Consider the following 21507-nt stretch of genomic DNA (forward strand, 5'->3'; position numbering starts at 1 on the left):
GAGTAAAACGTGGGAAACGTAAATCGAAAATAGTGAAAAAAAAAGTTCACGAGCTTGTTTTCTCTCTCTCTCTCCTCCTTTTTCCTCAATATTATCTCATGATGTTCCTAAAAGAATTAAAAGGGCACATAAAAATGTCACATTGAGGTTAGATCCATCTTCACAAATTTACCGCAGATCCCCCCCACCCCCACCCCCACCCCCACCCCTAAATTGATGACTGTGGGGTCAGTTGTAAAATACAAATAATCATGCATTACCCAAGAAAACACATGACGTTGAGGAGATAAAAAGAAAACTAAAAATAACCTGCTTATTGTTTGGTGAGAGCAAATCTTTTAATAGAAAGGTCGCTCGATCTCGAAGCTGTTAACATCCAAAAGTAAAAAAGTAAAAAATGGTGACAAGATTCAAAAACTCTGAGCAAGAATCTCAAATGCTATCCCTTTCATTTAAATGAGTGACTCACACAACCATCCTTTTGCTGGTGTGCAGGATAACACGGTACCCGGCACTACTCCTTGTCTGTGTGACGAGGACTGGATTCACACTCATCTCCCTTGCTTATAAATCAAATCCTCCCATAAACTAGTTCATACATCCATCAGCTCAATTTCTATCCCACTTAATTTTCAATCTAAACTCCCCTGTGTTAGTTCACCATGTTGCCAAGGAGCAGAACGCTTCCCTCCAGGATTCAAGATGACGTTGTAAGCCCCCGAGAACCGAGTGAAAAAAGCATTTGTAAGTTTCCTCTTCGAGGTACATGCACGCTAAAAATGACCCGGTTCTTGTATGGTTTCAGTCAGGTGACAATCGCGATGCAAGAGTGTACTTTGAAGTTCAGTCGCAGGCGAAACCTCATCAGGATGTCGAAGCCATCAGCCCTCAGCCTAACTTCTCCAAGTGCTTTGACGATGATGGCCGTCTCAAGAGAACAGGTTCATAAACCGTTAAACGCCATCGTTCTTTACAAAGCAATAGCTTTAGGGTAAATTTCACATAACCCCCAAAAACTCCAGAGAGACTTAAATAACCCCCTAAAACTTTCAGATTTTCCCACAAAACCTGCCAGAAAAAAAGCACGGAGAAAGTAAGGAAAGGACATAACTGGGTAGGTAGATAGTAAGGTCCTTCGATTGCGGGAGACTTTTTGGGGGATTTTGTGGGAAAGTTTTTGAGGGTTTAGCGAGACAAACAAAGTTCACTGAGATTTCATACTAGATTTGGGGGGTTTGCAGAAATTTACCCACAACTTTTAAAGGTACTGAAATATGAATCTGATACTGTAAACAGGAACAGTATGGACTGCTTCCTCTCACATTATCACAGCAGTGATAGGATCAGGAGTCTTATCACTTGCTTGGGCAATAGGGCAGCTTGGTTGGATAGCTGGACCTTCAGTCATGATTCTATTTGCCGCGGTGATCTGCTATACATCCAACCTACTCTCTGATTGCTACAGGACCGGAGATCCCATTGCTGGGAAGAGAAACTATACATATATGGATGCTGTAAGATCAAACCTAGGTAAGATTCATGATAATGCTTCTTATATCAATCTGTAAAAAATGTCGGCATTTAAGGCTGAATTGAGTATTCAACATGAGCAGGTGGAACGAAGGTTAAAGTTTGTGGTGCAATCCAGTATGTCAATCTCGTCGGTGTAGCAATTGGGTATACGATTGCCGCCTCAATCAGTATGATGTAAGTCGTATCTCCTAAAGTTTATAATATGTGTAGCATAATCACAAGGACTTCACCTCTGTACTCACTTCTGTCAAAAAAAGTTTTGATGCGTTTTCTAGGGTTAGACTCTCATACCATGTCAAATCTCAAAAGATCGCTCTAATCATTCATACTGAAGGAAGTAGTACCTTCAATGTATACACAAATTATAGGTCACACGTAGAAAACCTTAGCATAGAAAGGCTCTAATCTAATAAAGGAAAATTCTAAGAAAGGAGCAAACTATACCGGATGGCCTCTGTGTCTGATTCAAGTTGTGTTCATGGCGGATGCAGGGCAATCAAAAGGTCTAACTGCTTTCATGTTCATGGAGATGACGCCCCGTGTAAGATGTCGAGCAACATGTACATGATCATATTTGGGATCACAGAGGTTATATTCTCTCAGATACCTGATTTCGATCAAGTATGGTGGCTCTCTATAGTTGCTGCAGTCATGTCCTTCACCTATTCAACCATCGGCCTCAGCTTAGGCGTCGCCAAAGTAGCAGGTATTTTCTGATACAAATAAAAATCAAGTCAATATCACCTTTAACTAGTATAGGGTATTTTCTGAAGACAAAGTTGGATAGAACCAAAAGGCATCTCTATAAAAGTATACCCCACTACAATGATAGGACACCTACCAAAAAATAATAATAATAAAATAAAGAAAGAAAGAAAGAAATGTTGGTGAAAGTAATACTGTGAGTTGATCCCCAGATCAGAATCCTGGTATGGTAGTACCTTCACATACAAGCACCACACGAACACTACCAGTCGAGGAATTAAAATAAAAAAAAACAAAAAAACAAAAGGCACCTAACGCACAGTCTTGGAATCAATATAGGCCAACAAAGATGGGCACAATTTCATACTTTACATAGGAAATAACATGTACACTTTGTAAGCATCCATAAATACATGAAAATATACCTGAATAATATATGTGCTATCATTTGTGCACGTGCGCATGCATCCTGTAAGAAGTGATGCAAGAATATGTACATAGACGTCAAATACATATGTAATTGTGCTAAGTACGTACCAGAAGCAGAAGCTGAAGGTCAAAATTTTAGAATAAAGCAAAGGATATTTTTAATCTACATAAGGAAAAGGAGAAATACTCGCAGAAGCACAATATTGCCCCCTCCTCTACTCTAGATCTAGGCAAATTGCAAGACAAACTCCTTGCACAATCGGATTGAGGTTGAGTCTCCAATAGTTATAATCTAGAGTTTGATTGAAAGTAATATGAGAGGAAGGAGAGGGGATGATAAAAAGAATAATGGCTTCTACTATACCCTATTATTTTGTAGCAAACATTCTTTAAAATCCAATGCACAAGATTATATGTCCTCAAGGTAACAAATTTAAGAGAATTCATACCAAATCTCTTAGCTGTCTAGAGTTCAAATATACCCGGGTGTTATATTGTAAATTGGGTCTAACCAACAACCGAATAAATCATAAGTTCATTATTATGTGTTAAATTAGTTATTTCAATTAATTGACAACCAGTCATCCACTATGCTAAAACATAGCTTGATTAACCATTTAGTTTGACTTGTCTCATGATTAAACCTAACAATTAACTGGAATTAAGTTATTGCAGTTCAAATTGACTCTCTTATGTAATTCTTCTTCGGGTTACTACCAACTAATATTAACCTTAAGGAAATGCAACCACGTCTAATGACCCTAATCCAAACTCAACAGTCCTTGTAGCTATTAGGCACAATTCTGGTCAAAGAAACTTATGGCTTGTTTGGATTGAGGGGAATAAGGGAGAAGGGAAGTTAGGGGAACCATTCACCTTGTTTGGGAACATTTAGGAGGTGAAGTTATTCACCCTAGTTCCCCTTAGTTCACCCCTTAATAGTATAAAATTTGTTACCCCCCAAATTGGGGTGTAACCAAGGGGAAGGGAACTCTCTTTCCTTCCCTTCTCTTCTCTCACCTAGTTTCCCTTAACTTCCCTTAACCCCATTGAAATCCAAACACGCCCTTAGTTCACAACTGTCACCTGGCCAGAAATTTAAAGTAGCCCAATTGACCTACCACCTGTTACTGGGTGTTCATTCAAGATATTGCTTAGTGGATTACTTAAGAGTTATTTGAGAATCTCATAATATCTCGATAATGTTCATTTGCACCAAATGCACTGCTTTAGAAGTTTGATAATTCTACTTCTTTGTATTGACAAATGAAGGTGCCTACATTCATCATGAAACCTGCCATGGATGATGGATCTCTTGAAGCTAAGAATCAAATGTGCTATGACAATTTATTAATCTTTTACATGTCAATATTTCATGAGAAAAGATATGTCGTCTGACTGTCAATCCATTTGTAAGCACCTGATACACTAGTGCAAGATCTCATCTCAGACAGTGAGAATCACAAGATTTATTGAAAAGCAATATGCATATGATAATTAATCAAATTAAGGTTTAATAAATATAATTATGACAATAACTTAATCTATGGTGTAAGGATAGTGAAACCCATAAATTTCATCTTAATGGTTATCATATAATTATATAATGCATCCTACGGGTCTTGATACTTTATATCCAATACAAGTATCACATTCAAAATACACATATTATTGCTCATGTTAAATAACAAAAATTAATCTATTACTAACCATTAAACAAAATGTATAACAAAGTTCCATAAGTCTAATTTTTCGACATCAAACAAATATGTATAGTTTACATATCTGTTATTGCATCTCATTTACATTTATATTTTGAATTTATTGCTTGTATATATGCATGACCATGCACCTGTCTTTGACCCTATACTGCTGCAGATATTGTATGTATGCATCTACGTTGTTGTTTAATTATCCCTGATATAGCCAATATCTACAAAGCTTGCCGCAAAATTATAGGGTCTCAATATCCTTTACCTGCTATTTGACAATCTTTGGACAATATATTCCCAACATAACCGATATATTTTTATATGGCTTGTCACTAAATACTGTGGCTATGCAAAATTTCTTTGTTCTTTTTAGCAAAACTTCAAGCCCTATAAAGTTTTTTACCAAATTCTAGTGGGCTCTCATCTCTATATAAGTTTCTATGATTAGTTAGTGATCCTAAACATATATTATTCACATTGTTGTATGCTTAGATTACATTAAATATGTTTTAGATTACATTTAGGACATTATATTATATATGCACATCATCAGATTTGGCAGACTGATATTTACTAGATATACCCGATATTTCACCAACATCCGCAATCTAACGATATTTCACCAACATCCGCAATCTAATATGGATCTTGGTCATGTAATATTTCTCCAATATCCAATAATTGAAACCTTGATCAACGGTCATCCTTAAACAAAAACGAAACAAATAACTCCTTCCTATTTAAACAGATGAAGTACAAGAAATGAGATAATAATAATTTAAAGATAGAACAAGTTCAGGTTCAAGGTTATTCCAATAGCATGGATTACCCTAACAAAGTATAAAGAAAATGTACAAATATCTAGAACATCAAAAGAGCCAATCCCCCGCTGCACACAGAATACATTTATTTACCAAAACATTAATAACAGCTTTTATCAACATAGTACAGAAACACTGAAAAGTCAACTGCCCTAAAAGGAAACAAAATTCATAAACTTATAAACTGCTAGAGTGATTGGCTAATATTTAAAAAAAAAGAGAAAAAATGAAAAATGAAAAACACTCGCACTCATTTCCATTCAGATACCAGACAGCAAAGCTTTTTACCAACAAAGTGCAGAACGCTGAAAAGTAACCACCCAAAAGGAAACAAATTCATGAAAGATGAAACCATACAATTGTAATTGGAACAAATATTGTTTTCAAAAGAAATATTTCTTTCCATCCTAACTACTTATAGTCTTCAAAGTGATCATATGTGCATTTATATATGTGTGTGAGCATGCATGAGTGTATGCATATATGCATATTGCATACAAGTATCTCCCTGTAAGTAAACAATATATCAACGTAACATAATTCTAAATTATTGAGCTTTCAGAAAATGGGAAATTACAAGGGAGTCTTATGGGTGTCAGCATAGGGGCAGTAACGAAAGCGGGAACTGTTACTGGCACCCAGAAGATCTGGAGAAACCTGCAAGCACTAGGGGACATCGCCTTTGCTTACTCCTACTCTATCATCCTAATTGAGATTCAGGCATTCCATCTAAACCAACCTATCAGTTTACAATCAAAGTACATAACTATTCGACACATAATATGCAATCAATGTCCCTTTTTTCACAGGATACACTCAAATCCCCGCCAGCTGAGAACAAAACCATGAGGAAGGCCACTTTGTTAAGCATTGCGGTCACAACAACATTCTACTTGCTATGTGGTTGCATGGGCTATGCAGCCTTTGGAGATGATGCCCCTACCAATCTACTGACTGGTTTCGGTTTCTACAATCCCTATTGGATTATCGACATAGCCAACCTTGCCATTGTGGTGCATCTTGTCGGAGCCTACCAGGTATTCCATCCCAAGGATTTCATATAAACCCAAATCCAATTACTAGAGACGGAGATAGGTATATGAGACAATAAAATTGTAAATATAATAAATCAGATTCTCAGATTGCTCTTATTTCAGCATCTATTTTGATAATTATCTATTGTGATACAGCACTTTGATCTAAACTACACTTCTGTTTTTTACAGCAAGTATAAATTAAAATATAAAAGAAAACTTACCCTGCGATCAAACTGTGAATAACAGGTTTTTTGCCAGCCATTGTTCGCCTTTGTTGAGAAGTGGAGTGCTCAGAGGTGGGCCAAGAGCGAGTTCATCATCCATGACTATGAGGTGCCGATCCCCTTCACAGGCTCTGTCTACAACCTCAATCTCTTCCGGCTTGTTTGGAGGACAGCCTTTGTGGCCATAGTCACAGTCATTTCCATGCTCTTGCCATTCTTCAACGATGTTGTGGGGATATTAGGAGCATTTGGTTTCTGGCCACTGACCGTCTACTTCCCAGTAGAGATGTACATTGCCCAAAAGAAGATCAAGCAGGGGACACCGAGATGGGTAGGACTTCAGGTACTTAGCTTCACATGTCTGGTTGTGTCTCTTGCTGCTGCTTGTGGGTCTGTAGCTGGAGTCCTTCTGGACCTCAAGTCATACCATCCATTTAAGTCTACCACCTAACGAGTTTAGACTTGTCAAGAGTAGGAAGTAGGTATCCGCGGTAAGTGCATGGTTTGATGAAACAAGAGTTTTTATGTTGATGTGTTGCGAATGAAGTCATGTATACTTGTGGCATTATAAGGAATATATACTCCGAAACTGCCAGAAATATCGTAAACATACCTCACATGAGAACGTGCTCGTGTTGTAGAATAAGAAAGAGATATCAGTTACCAAATAAAGTTAGCTGCAGAAATATCTCACTCAAAACCAGAGATCCATGATCTTAAAAATATTTGCTCAGTAATTGCTCTACTGCAGATCACTATGTAGTGGGTGAGTTTCTTGCTATGTCTTTTTCCCCCTTGTCACTGAGAAGAGGAAATATGAGTCCTGTCCTCACCCCATCAAGATGCTAGGGAAACAAGATCCTCTAAATTGCATTTGTTCTCCCCATCATGAACAGGTCCTCTAAATGATGTCTCTTGCATGGTACTTAGTCATACTGTTGTAAAGAAAAATAAAATAAATGGCCTACTATAGCCCCCTCCTCCAACTCCTCCAACCGAGAACTCGTTTTATTTGGCCTCATAAGAAGCATCAACCTCACAAACACTCATATATTCAAATCCTAAAAAGGTATGCATTTGCTAATTACCAAGATACCAATGACTTTTGAACATAACAAATGATTAATGAAATTATCAGACTACTAAAATAACTCTGTCGGGCAAACATGAGGAAAACTGGTACATGTATTTGTGACAGAGGAGTAGTAAGTTGAAGACGTTCCGTAACCCATATATGTTATCTAACTAGGAAATATTTGAAGGGCCCAATCCAGAAGGTATTGTCAAAAACAATTAAAAATTAAAAATTAAAAATCCAGAACAACAACAAATAACCTTTTACAGCATCGGAGTATGGGCTATGGAGAATGATAAAATTGTCTCAATAAAGAGCAAGATGTTAGGACCATTGAATTAGCATTAGACACCCCTTCAATGTACATAAACCTACTAATGTTAGGATTCCACTGAAAATACAAATATGAAGAATAAAGTGATTTATAATCCAGTTATTGGAGTGTACGTTTAGCTAACAACCATTTCCAGATACTATTTTCCTCAACACTCTCTCCCCCTCTTTCCACTGAAAATACAAATATGAAAAGAAAATTGAACAAAAACTGTACTTAGTCAGGACGCCCAACTACCGCATGCAAATCCTCTCAGCCCCAAATCCTGATGAAATGAGACATAGAAATGTCATTACCTGATTATCATCCTAAGATGCAGGATTTGCTAGATAATCACCACAAAAGAGTTAGCTTGTCTATAGCAATGGAGGAGAACAACATTCCAGGTAAGTGAAACTTTTGCATACCATCAAAAAAACTTCAAGCATTCAATCTAAAGATGCAAATGAAATGTATTTTTTATTATTCACATAAGAATTTATATCTCGATACTAATAGTCATGAAATCATTATTATATTTCCAAATATATTAACTGATATGATACAAATATCTATGAAATGAATAGGAATGGTGTAGTTCATAAATGTAGTTATTTATAAGAAAATATGCAAGAAAATAAAATTATCAATATGTCATCAACTATTCTCGCAACAAAATTTGTCATATGAATTTCTCTAACTAATTGAAAGAATATATGTCGATATTCACTACCTATAAATTCTTCTAGGATGTTTGCATTATACATCATGGTCAACTTGGTACGAAATGGATGTGATAGCTTTCTCAAAATATTATTTATAGATGAATTAAGAACATATTAGGTATTTGGATGCTATTTGGATACACACATGTATTCACAAAATAAAAAAATAGAAACGGAAGAGATATCCGTATTTGGATTTCAACTTTGTAAAAAAGTTTCTTTTTATATTCGGGTTATTTTAAATCTGAATCTGAATATGGTCGAATAAAACCATATCAGATTGCACACCTAGTTCCATCTCTTCCATGATTCAAACAGGACTGCCTGAGAATAAGAGGAGAATCACATGCTTCATCTCTAAATACTTACTAGGTCCATATAACACTGATCCTTTTATATATAGAAAATGTGTTTCATGCATGCGCTTTAGACCCCGCATTTCTTGACATGCTATTCTTGCTTTATAGGTTGGTGAGTCTGCCATGTCATGCGTAGAAGTTTCATGATACATCTCTGTTAGGGTGTCAGTGCTTCTTAGCAGATCAGTCAAACCCCATTAGTACACCAGAAAACCAGTTCCAAGTCCTTCGTTACCCTGGGCCTCACTACATAAAGAATGCTGCCAATTCAACTCGTGATCATATGAAAAAAAAAAGAAAAAAAAGTACGGCACTCAGGAGTTGTCTAGCCAGTGTATGTTATACCAATTCTTGAAAATTCTTGAAAATTCTTGAAAATTCTGAAACTTCTGGAGGGAATATAGGGTATAGCTAGGTACAGTGAGTAAGATACGAAAAATATCATGAATGGAACAAAATTTCAAGCTTGTCGTAGGAGTAGAAAGATGTAAAAGTTTCTCAAGGGAAAATGTTTCTCAAGGAAAATGAACAAATAATCAGTGAATTTTACAAAAAACTTACAAATAATAAGTATTACAATTGCACAACATGTCTTCTTCATGATTGATGAATAAAGATGGATTGATTCATTTAATCCTCACATATAACTATAAACAAAATTTACAAAATTTTCTAAATGGGCTGTCGGTCACCAAGGAGAAGCATGCCGTCACTCAGTAGAGCTTCCATCTACAGTAAAGGGATGGGATTGGAAATTGCTAATGATAATTAAATTTTCAGAAAGATAAAGTGGACCAAAGAGAAACATCAATATATTCCTATGTATTGTGCCACATCCGTTTTATTAAGCCAAAAAAAGAAACAACCTGCACGACTATTGACCTTGATCCATTATTTCAACATGCTATTTCCGATTTTCTGGTAAGGATGACTAACCCCAACTTTGAAATCCAAAATTCAGAATTTTTCTGACCAATAGATTACTCTGAAACTCTTACAAATAATGGTAGTGGTTGCAAAGTCACACTGGCAAACAATTGTGATCCTTGTTCATAAAATGATAAATAGTTAATCTTGAAGTAATCCTTGCGACAAATAGAGATGAAGCAAACACAATGGAATATGTAATCACATGAAAGCCAAATATGAGAAGTGGCGTACCAGTTGGTAGAGGGAAATGTTTACAGGGAAGGGCTGAATAATAGGACCAGGGAAGATAGGTGAATTTATGTGTTCCCATGTTTGGATTCTGACAGCAGTAAAATTGGGGTCAGATGGGCTGATGGATGGATACCATCTAAGTGCGTTGGCTTGATGGGTGGAGAAGTAGGAAAATATATCGAGATTGCAAAATTTCAAGAAAAGATAACTAGGAAACAAATCGCACAAAAAGTTGAATAGAGGTATAACTAGGAAACAAATCGCCAACCATATTCCAAAAAATTACATGGAGGTAGCAAATTATAGCCATTAATCAAGTTCTTCATGGACACTGGAAACATACTCCATTAAGATTACAACCTAATATCAAGTATTAACATGTCTATATATATTCCACATCAGATTTCTTTTTTTAAGATCACATGGATATGTCCAAGGTATCCTATATGGATACAATATCATCAAGCATATATTTGGATCAGACGGATATATGATGCGGGGTTTAGAACATATACAGGGCAGTCAAATTAGACTAGAAGATAGAAATTGACTGAATAAGAATGAAAAGTTTCAGGTTTTTTTTTGGATGAGGGTGTGAAGAAGAAGATAGGAGACATATTGTACGTCTAAGGTTTCAGCAACATCTTCTTTGATGCTTACTATTTGTTGTCATTGATGTCAGCCTAGATGGTGCTGCAGCACTTATTAAATGCTAATAAACTACTAAAGTCCCGATATCCCCTCTATTCCTTTTCTTTCCTCTCCAAACCTCTCCAAATTCTAAGTTTCCCCCTTCATTTCTTTCATCTTTTTTCCTCTCGTCTGACCGGAGTGATAAGAATTTTGAGGGGCTTACTTGTAGTGGATTGTATTTCACTAGTCTTTATTATATTTCTTTACTGGGGATTTAATCACCAGCAAACACCTTCACAAAGTATCAGTAAACGGGTAAAGCTGTTAAGAATCTTTAAAACATCTCCCTAATCAATTCCCGCTTTAAAACACAACAAGGAAATATGAGATTCCAAATATTGTAAACAATAGTAGATAACTGAGTGGAAGATTTATCACTTTGAAGAATACAAGTAAGATGTTCTTTTATCAACTGTGTGAATAATGTTTTTCACAAGTATACCATGTCCATAACATTAATATGGAAGTTGTCGTTCAGGTTTCAGGGAGGAGTAATTGAGTCATTGTATCATGCAGTTTCGAATAATGAACAGTTCATGGGCTCCAAGTTTTGTGAGATCGGGAGAATAGGGGCTATAGCTTGGTGCAGCTCTCAGTATTATCCGTAGTTAGGAGTATAGGATAGTAGCAAATAGCAACAAATACCCATCTTCCCCGTAACTGGATAGTCTGAATGTCGTCTTTATGTAGTAGAGTCTTCTATCAATAAAAAATAAACTTTTTCAGTAATTGTCTATCTCTGTGTGTTTGATCTTTATGAACTTTCTGCGGCGAACTTGAACTCTGCATGGAGTTGTTGTGTTGGAAGGAAGCTCAGGCTTCCTTATGTCAGCGAGAATCAAATTGAAGTTCACCATGTTGGGTCTTAAACAAATTGAGTTGAAATTTTCTCAATTTGGAGACTTGGTGAAATTCGCCATATCATTCTGGCAAAGTTCGCTTCAGTGCCCAACTGAATGGGGCGAAGTTCATTTACTTATATTGAGAAAAAGCCGGCTGGGCGAAGCTCAGTAAGTCAGTTAGGCATTCCAATCCCCAACATTATCCTAAACTAGGAATCTCTGTCTCAATGACAGATATGAGAGTTGGAGGAGTGGCATCTGAGCAAATTATGAATTTAGGCATGCAATGTCTGTACAATAATTGGTATATATGGTTTAAACTAAATCTCAACCTAATATCTCCAACTCAGCGGCACAATACACAATGTCTGTACAATAATTGGTATATATGGTTCATCATCGAAAAGCCAAACCACAAGAATAGTCAACTATTAAGCATCAAAACAAAGAAAATACACGTAGCTTGTAGTTAAAATGTACCATCAAGGGCAACTGCGGAGCTCTGAGACAAGGGGAAGAGAGAAGAGGCGGAGGAAGGCGATGGATCGCCGGCGGACGGCATCGAGGACTCGAGGGCTTATTTTTCTATGCGACATAAATAAATCTTTAGTATCTGAGTTAATTTTACCCAGACCCCTGTAGTATCACCTACTTGTAAGGAGACCCCTGTAGTTCTATTTGTTGCAGACAGACCCCAGTCGTTTTATTTAATACCAATAGGCCCCTATAGTATTATACATGTTTTAATTTAAAATTTTCATAAAACTTCTTGACGGTATATTCAATACTTCACATCCATTTTCTACAACTCGCTGACACGCGTAGGATCAATTTCAGCCTATACCTTATTGAGATGTATGATTTTAAAGATTCGCTCAAGTATCTAGTTCAAAAACGAACAATTTTCTAATTTATAACTACTTTACTAAGAAACATAAAAAGTTATAAGAATTTTAGTTCTCATAAAACAATATCAATCTCGTGTAAATAGTTACTTTCAATGGGGGGGTGCAATATATAGTTGTGACCGTGTTCCCAACTTTTTATAGGTAGAGAAATTTTCAAAACAGTTTCATCCCTAATTTATTCCCAAAATTCGACCCATTTCACTTTTTATTTAGTGAAATCGACCCAATTTCTAGTCACGTCAGCATCATGGCAAAAAATTGGGTGGTTTAAAAAAAATAAACTTCTAATTAGTCGGGGTTGGCTAATTGGAAGCAAGAAACTGAAATGGTCGAGGTTGCCAACCCCGACAATTTGGGGACTAATTTTAAAAGTCACCGCCAATTAATAGTGGTTGCTAACCCCTACAATTTGGGGACCGGCCAATTGAAGCTTGAAATTGGCCAACCGTGATCAATTCGGCACGAAAAAAATTATCGGGGTTGCCAAACCCAACCATTTTGGTCGGGTTTAGCAACCCCACCAATTTTTGTAGGGACTTGAATTGGGATCTTGAGCACATACTAATTAGACAGGGTAGTTAACCCCGACTAATTAAACAACGTGTTTTTTTAGAAATCGATCCAGTTTCTGGCCACGACGCTGACGTGGCAGAAACTGGGTCGATTTCACTAATAAAAAAGAGATAAGATCAATTTTTGTGATAAAATGTGGTAATGAGTCTATATTGAAAATTTCTTCTTTTATAGATTATCCCGTATGCAAACCTATGTTTCAAGCTATTTATTGACAATCAAGGAAACTAGCGTGAATGGAGTATTGCATGCCAGCCGTAGCTTAATTAGAAAAAGAAAATGAAACAACACAGTTTGCCAGGCAAATTGAACGATGGACATCAGTGGCGACTGGCGAGGCAAGCTTTATTTCTAAGAGTATTTTGATTCAAAAAATTTAATATCTATCCCTCAAAATTTTAAGTACCTTTTTTTTCAAGGAACCATCCTTAACTTAGGCCATATTTCATGCTATCACTTTTAATTACTCAACTTTCTGAAAAATACCACTATTTACCGTTCTGTTAATATATGACTACCCATGATTTTTTTCATTCAATTTCCTATCCAAAAATATTATGGTTTTAAAATTTTACTCCTGTATAGGTTTAATTTTATTTGACTTTGGATATCAAAGTTAAATTTTATTGAACTTTGGCGCAATTGCTGTGCAAAAAATAAATTTTATAAAAATTAAGTCTATAGTATATTTGGGAAAGAAAATACCATCAAAACTTAAACATTTGAGGTGTTTAACTTTGATTCCAAAGTCCAATAACAAAATAAAACTTATGCATGGGTAAAAAACCAAGATTTAATTTTCTTGACGAAAAAGATGGGGGTTCTATGTTAATAGAATGACAAATATGGATGGTTTTCTAAATTTTGGATAAGAGTGGTAACATGAAATAGGGCCTAAGTCCAAGATGGTTCTCCAAATGGGGGAAAATTCTTATTGACTTTTGTGACATTGTGATATTAAAATGTGGCTCTATTGCAATTAGGTCAAAAAGTTTGAGATTACATATCAAGTTTGAGATTATTTTCAAATTAAAGGAACTTCCGGAACTTCCAGCATACGTCAGCTTCAAACTCAAGCTCAAACCCTAAGGGGGTGTTAGTCAATTGGAACATTTTTATACAAAATGGGATAATTGTTAAAGTGGAATGATTTTTCACTAGTGGGAGATTTTAGTGGGATAAATAAGAACAATTTTGTGAAGTGGGATACTTTGATAAAATAACATGGGATAAAATTTTATAATCATGAAATATATATATTTATGCATTTTGAAGATATAAATACTATTTATGTATTTTAAACTTACTATTATTGATTGATACTTGCTTACAAGAATGTTCTTTACTATTAAATAACTTTTGGTTAGACTATAAGATATTGACAATTATTATTATAATGATGGTCTAATGATGATGATAACCATAATAGGAAAGAAGTAAAGAAAGAAAAAGAAATATAAAAATAATAAATTAAATATGAGTTCTAGTTTTTTACCACCTAGTTCCAAGCTAAAAATTGGAATAATTTAAGAGACTAGAACTCTCATTTTTGTATAGAAAAATAAAAAAGATGGGATAATTTTATATTATTATCCCAATTCTAGTTTTGTTAGAGTTCTACTTGACTAACATTGTAAAATGTTGTTATGGTTTTAGTTCTATGTGACTAACACCTTAAAAATTTATCCCACAGATTATTCCAGTTCCAATTTTAAGTTCTAGATGGCTAACCCCCCCTAGGAGTGTGGATAGAGTGCAAGAAAAGCAAACAACTAGATGAATTAGTTGCTGGGCTATCAGCATCTCTTTCAATCTACATCTTTTCGGGTTTAAGTTTGAGCTTGAATAGGACATGCTGGAGGTTCCACCAATTTTAAAAATGATCCCCAAATTTGAACATCTATACTACTTCTAAAAGAGAAAACAAGTGTCAAAACTTTTGCATACCCATTTTGCCCCTTTCAAATTGCTTAATTATAATTTTATCCTATATTTCAACTGGCTTAATTATGATTATCAGTGCTTAAGATTATTAATTCACATTAAAAACCTGAGTGCGTTGCTAGTATCGTGCCCTTTCCCCTCCTGCTCTAACCCACGCGTCTTCATCTCCAATTCTTCCGTTTCTTAACCACTGAGAAACACCCCCGCCTCTTCATCCCTCCCCCTGCACCCGCATTTAACTGTCCTCTCCTCTGCCGCTCCACCCACCCACCTCCCTCTGCCTCTTCCGCTTCTTCCATTTCTAAACCCCCAAATTATCTTCCTTCTATAAATTCTCTACACCCAAAATTTGTACGCACCGTTTTGTTTTGGGCAGGCCGGGAGATTTAGGGATTTGGCCTCACTCTTTGGCGTGTTTGGGATTAGAGCGGATCATACGATATTGGACCCTGAGATCTTGATTTCTCTTGTTTTTTGAGTGATTTTGAGGTAATTGTGGACACTTAACGCTTTTACCGCAGTGACGAGCTTTGGTGTTTCCTCTCTCGCTGACGTCGCTGGTGTATTCTAGATCCTTGGCGTTGGAGTTTTGGTTGGTGATTAGCGGACGGAGAGGTTTGAAGAGTTTGGGGAGTGGGTGTATGGAATGCTGCATAATGTGATGGCTTGGCGTATTTATGTTGTGGTAAATTGATACTTTCTTCAAGTTTTCTTTAATTTTGATCATCTTACTCATTATATGTTCTCGATTTGATGTGAAGTTCTTGAGCTCAATTTGTAATAAATTATCAGCATTTTACTTTATGCATTTGTACGAAAAATTTGATCGATTAATTTAGGTGTTGCTTAGCGGTCAGCAGGTTAATACGCTATTTAAAAGTACACTATGTATTCTGTAACCCACATCAAGAGACAGATAATCAATACAAGTCATTGACATGAACTTGTTTGTACTTATTCATCCTGAAAGCCTGGACCTGTAACCCACATCCAAAGACAGATAATCAATACAAGTCATTGACATGAACTTGTTTGTACTTATTCATCCTGAAAGCCTGGACCTGTAACCCACATCCAAAGACAGATAATCGTTTGAATGCAGTATAAATGTATGGGCCGGATTCTCATATGTATTAGGCTATCTTATGTTTGAGTGATGTTGATTGAAATTTTGACATATATCACGCGTGCCTTTTGCATTGCTTACTTCTGTGCGCTCGAGCCGATAACTGATTAAGCAGTTGGTGTTAATTGAACTTTTAATGCGCATCATGTGCATTTTGCAGAGTTTTCTTCTAACTGATTAAGCAGTTGGTGTTAATTGAACTTTTAATGCGCATCATGTGCATTTTGCAGAGTTTTCTTCTGTGTACATATCATGATGCGCATCATGTGCATTTTGCAGAGTTTTCTTCTGTGTACATATCATGATGATCCAAACAAAGATTTTTATAGGTCTTGAAACATTTGCATGCTTTGCTCATTTGCATCATGTAGTGTGTAATCTTCATATCATACTTGTATTATATGCTCATATTGTCTACTCTTTCATTTAGTTGAATTTTTTTATAACTTTTAAAAGTGATCATAGACCTATTAATTGATGGCAACCATATACTGAATAGGCACCATTCACAGAGGAACTGGTCTTTCGACCATGTATGATTCCTTTGCTTCTTTGCGGTGGATTTAATAGATACACCATCATATTTCTTAGCCTAGTTTTCTTCAACTTAGGTAATTAGATAGGCAGTTTCTTTTTATTTCTCAATTAGCTAATCCCACTTGGAGTATTTTGTCTTCTATTTCATTCATTATACTTATATCTGCCTAACTCCTTGTGCATTTTGTTTCAGTTATTTGAATGTTTCTTTGTGTTCCGATTTCTTATATGTAAGTAGTACCCGTAAAATTTAGAGAAATAAAGTTAAAACCGGAGAAATTCCCATAATATAGGTAATCATTATATTTGGCAGTCTTTTTAGTAACCGGGGCAAGATGCCGAGGAACTTTGTTATTTAATAAGAGTAAAATGTACAAAATAAACATAAAGAGAGTACAACAGAAGTCATTACTTTTTATGTATTTCTGTTTATAAGACTGATAATATGATAGCTCTTGCTAAGCCTATTGCTAAGTAACCGATATGATATGATGGGATGTTTTGAACCATTATTACTTATATGGTGACTCTCTTTTTGCAGCACACTTAAACCATTTTCTAGAGCTTTATTGTCACCAGAAGTATCATTTTCGGAAAGCTCTCCTTATTGTAGGTACTTTCTCTTAGCTTTATGAAATTTTAAGTTGATTGTACAAAATAGAAATAGTAACTTATCTTTTCACTAAGCAAGTGGTGCTTTGACACACTCACCTGCTAAAATCACGCCTTAAAAAGATTGGATCTTTCATTATACCATGGTGTACCACTTTTGCCTATGATAGCTAGCTGTTAGTTATTATGAAGTCTTATATAATATATTGAAGAAACTACATGAGTTTAAATATTTGAAGGCCAAGTAAATATTAACAATTAATCTAAAATTTCTAAGGCAACAACAGAGAAAAGCAGACAAAAACCTCTACCAACCTCATTCATTAGACACAAGAAAACAATATAACAGAGGAGAAAATGATGTAACACAAGCAACAAGTTCATCTCATGTAAAAAGACACAGAACCACTCCACACTTCATATACACTATCACCAGTTCAGATTAACCAATTGAAGGATTTAGATTGATTAGTCTTATTTGATTTGATTTCCTTTATCATCTGAATTCAATATGTGAATTGGTTGATTTGATATTACTTGAGGGTTTTTCTTTCTTCTACAACATTCATTGTTTTTAATTAGGAATCAAAAGAAATTTGCTAAATTTAATACATTATACGATGAGCCATATCTGTAGGTATGATCTGGTTTATCTCATTCAGATATTTTAGTTTTTTAGAATTCTATGTATGCATATTTCTAATTTTTGCTTGAGAGGTTGGTACAAACTGCGAAGGAGGATAATGAAAGGTTCTTGCTAAAGCTCAAGAGTTGAATGGAGCGGTAAATATTAAATTTTGAATTAAGTTTTGTTTGTTTTTTGGTTTGTTTGATTAATTGGGTAATTTTTTGGTGTTTTTGGGCTTGGTATTGATAATCCAACGATATATTGAGGTCCGATTTGAGCATTTGAGCATTGATGCAAAGGCAGTTGTGGGGAATCGAGGACAAACCTGAACAACATCGAAGACAACACCAAAGGTAAGAACATGTTGAGACAAAATGCAGTCTGTTCCTTCTTGCTACTGTATCATTTCATTTGGTATGTATAAAAAAAGATATAATTTTATTTTTTATGCATTTGTTTATTAAACTTTCTTTAAGAAAAACTTTCTTCTGCTCTTAGCTCTCTAATTTGCTTTGTAGATAGCTGTTATTGTTACAAATTTATTCTTGTCTGTATATCGTTATCTTTCATCAGGAAAGATAATTCAAATAAAATCCAACAAAGGTTGCAAAGATGATCTGAATATAAATATCTTCAAACTAACTAGATTTGATTTTTGATGGTTAGCATGATTGGAAAAAGAAAATACAGTGTTAATTTTCATACGACAAGATTATTAGCTTTAAATTTTAGCTTAGTTAATAGATCTCTCTTGCACTTAACAAAATATACAACAGAAATTTACACTATGTTACCATTGTTCTAGAAGAAAATTTTATGTAACTATATATCACTGACTCGTTGTTTTTTGTAGGTTGAAGTAAATGGAAAGGAGACTACTACTCTTTATAAGTTCTTGAAATCAAAGAAAGGAGGTTTTTTGGTGATGACATCAAGTGGAATTTCACTAAGTTCTTTGTGGACAAAGATGGAAAAGTCATGAAAAGATATACATTGACAACCTCACCTTTAAAAATGGAGGTACAACTTTGACAGTGTATTGTATAATTTTGCTTCACTTTTATTTGTACTTATTATTGCAACTATACTTTATCTTCCAAAAAATAATAAAGAGGTTTTTGGGGTTTGCAGGAATTTAAGTGCCTTCTTTGAGGGACTATATTGTCGGTAATGCGAGTATGTGATCTTATGTATGCATAAAGGGATGCTTCTTCTAGAAAACTTGTATATTGCTGGAAATTCATTAACTTCTTGTTGTATATAAGAAATATTATTTATTTTTAATTATTGGATTTCAACAATAAAGTTATGTTTGCAAGCTATCATGTTGACTCTTTTTTACTCTCATTGTATGTATATTGCCATGATAATCGAATATTTTCCTGGTTTATAATGTGATGCTGAATATTAGTTATTTGAAGTTAAAAAAACTTACCTCTTCTTGATTGTGCAGACACTTTTATCACGCGCAACATATATATGGTTGATTAGGTTCCTTCTCTATGGACAATATTCAAAGTCTTGTGAGATAATTATTAATTGACATTCATCTTGTATATTGTGTATAAGTTCAATGCATAATTATGAAAATATTATGGAATTTAACTCATGTTGTTTCTAAATATACATCATGTGCAACGCACATATTGCATACTAGTAAGATTAAAATAAAGAAATTGGATATGACTGCTAATTTCAAATTTTATCCATATTTGAATGCAGAAGGGAGAGAAGCACATGCTCTCAACTAAAGATGTCAACCCATTAAATCTATGTTTCGTACCATTTACTTATGTTCATGTTAGCCATTCATGCCAATTTTTTTCCTCCAGCTTTAAACATTTTAGGTCTAGTTGCAACAAAAACTCACTTTTAGTACTAAAATGCTTGTAGTGTTAGAAAAGATAACTAACAAGCAACGGGTCCTACAAAAAGAACTAATCTTCTATTTTCTATTTTGAGTTGTTTAGATATTCATGTCTTAAAATCTTCAATCCATATTCGTCCACAAATTTTGGTATTGTTCATTAATCCCTCAAATCATAATGATCTTGTGACTTAGGGGCTATTTGGTTCATTTCCAAAAAATTATGAAAATGGATTCCCTCGCAAAAAAACAAATCAAAATTTTTTTAGGATATCTAAGGAATCTAAAACTTGTGTTTGGTTTGGAGTGATAAAGTAAAAAATTGGAAAGCATATCCAAAACTCGTGTTTGTTTCATTTCCAAAGAATAAGAAAAATACCATCATAGCAAGCTTTTCTTGAGCTTTTTTGTGTTTGTTTCAAAACCATAGAATAGGAAAGAACCTAAAAAAGTGTGAATAAACATACCTGTTGTAGAGTTAGCCCCCCCCTAGAATACAAACTCACTAGTACTAAATTGGCAACGAATGTAAACGACAAGGGGTTGCAATGGCTAGTATATAGGAATTGCAATCCTATATAAATATTTATGCAGTAGCCCAATACAAGCTAGTTCATTTTAGTCTCTTTTTTTTTGTAGGAAACAAAGCAACCTTGCTATTGTAGTGAAGATGGAGTTGAAATGTGATAGCAAACAACCAATTGATCCATATGAAGTGAAGTACAAACACATGCTTCCAACACCCTTGAAGTTATGTGCAAATGGAAAAAAATAAAAGGAGATATTATTGAGGTTGTGCTAAGTTCCTAAATAAAGAATGTAACTTCTTTCAGTGGGCTCACAAAAGAGGGTGATTGTAAAAACAAAAATCAACTATCACAAAGTGAAGACATTCTTGAAGATGAAAAGTCAATGAAAATCAAAAAATTGAAGAGAGAATTGAAATCAGCAGAGCATCAACTAATCATTTGGAAAATAAATGTATTGTTTTTAGTTATAATTTAAGTACTCATCTTTATCTTTAAAAAATATGCCATGTAGTTTCAAAATGTATTGAGTTATGAAAGAAAACTTTCATGATTGTTAAATAATAAATTATGAGGTTCGGATTAAAATCATATTATCAGTATACAATTCGCCTAAATATTATAATTGCATTATAGATTGCCTACACATAATGGTTGCTTCATCTAAAAATTGCATGAGCAATTTGGATTGCATTCTCATCATGGTTTGCCTCATCTAAATAATAAAATCACAATATAGTCTCATTAACAAAAATGACCAATCATCATTGCCTAATGCAAAAAACCCAAATAACTTATGAATATCGTTGCATCATGACAAAGACTAATTTAGTGCTCAGATGAGGAACCAAAGTTTAAAACATAGTCATACCAATACACACCTAAGTCTATAGATTGCTATCTTTATAACTTGTCCACAGATCATAGCATCATGTCTCATGAGAATAGATGTTAAAAAACAACATTCATTTGCAAGCTAATAATTGCACACAATAAAGACCAATCATGAGACATACTAGTTAACTTCATGATTTGAACAAAGGAAATCAATATTATAACCAATTCTCATAGTAGCATAAACCTGATCATAAATAGAACATGTAACAAGCATACAATGAGTTGAAAACTACTCAAAATATGAGCTCAAATAGATAAT

General features: G+C 34.7%; 1 protein-coding gene and 3 long non-coding RNA genes across 9 annotated transcripts; 2 read left to right on the plus strand and 2 right to left on the minus strand.

Annotated features, from left to right (window-relative positions):
* Window positions 288–2114, minus strand: LOC109837711. The gene is made up of 2 exons (XR_002246399.1): window positions 1978–2114; window positions 288–1068 (listed from the first exon to the last, which is right to left on the minus strand). It is a non-coding gene; the product is annotated as an uncharacterized LOC109837711 (long non-coding RNA).
* On the plus strand, window positions 569–7078 carry LOC109837710 (amino acid permease 4-like). Its single transcript, XM_020406053.1, has 8 exons — window positions 569–710; window positions 806–941; window positions 1297–1530; window positions 1614–1707; window positions 2025–2239; window positions 5763–5920; window positions 6010–6237; window positions 6484–7078. Exons 1-8 carry the CDS (start codon window positions 663–665, stop codon window positions 6910–6912), a joined length of 1542 nt encoding a protein of 513 aa, XP_020261642.1. The 5' UTR covers window positions 569–662; the 3' UTR covers window positions 6913–7078.
* On the minus strand, window positions 6861–12282 carry LOC109837713. Its single transcript, XR_002246400.1, has 2 exons — window positions 12110–12282; window positions 6861–9662 (listed from the first exon to the last, which is right to left on the minus strand). It is a non-coding gene; the product is annotated as an uncharacterized LOC109837713 (long non-coding RNA).
* LOC109837714 lies at window positions 15261–19292 on the plus strand. 6 transcript variants are annotated; one of them, XR_002246402.1, is made up of 6 exons: window positions 15261–15543; window positions 15626–15739; window positions 17259–17330; window positions 18009–18310; window positions 18811–18977; window positions 19089–19292. It is a non-coding gene; the product is annotated as an uncharacterized LOC109837714 (long non-coding RNA). The 6 variants fall into 6 exon arrangements; XR_002246404.1 differs by having other exon boundaries at window positions 18066–18310; XR_002246403.1 differs by having other exon boundaries at window positions 17259–17326.

Source organism: Asparagus officinalis, chromosome 4, assembly GCF_001876935.1.
Source record: "Asparagus officinalis chromosome 4, Aspof.V1, whole genome shotgun sequence".
In the NCBI taxonomy this organism is placed as follows: Eukaryota; Viridiplantae; Streptophyta; class Magnoliopsida; order Asparagales; family Asparagaceae; genus Asparagus; species Asparagus officinalis.

What these genes read in the sequence shown, in the direction of transcription:
- LOC109837710 (XM_020406053.1), top strand. Translation starts at nt 663, where the DNA reads ATGTTGCCAAGGAGCAGAACGCTTCCCTCCAGGATTCAAGATGACGTT. An exon ending in TGCTGTAAGATCAAACCTAG is followed by an intron (nt 1,531 to 1,613) that starts GTAAGATTCATG and finishes CAACATGAGCAG; the next exon opens with GTGGAACGAAGGTTAAAGTT. An exon ending in AGGCGTCGCCAAAGTAGCAG is followed by an intron (nt 2,240 to 5,762) that starts GTATTTTCTGAT and finishes TTGAGCTTTCAG; the next exon opens with AAAATGGGAAATTACAAGGG.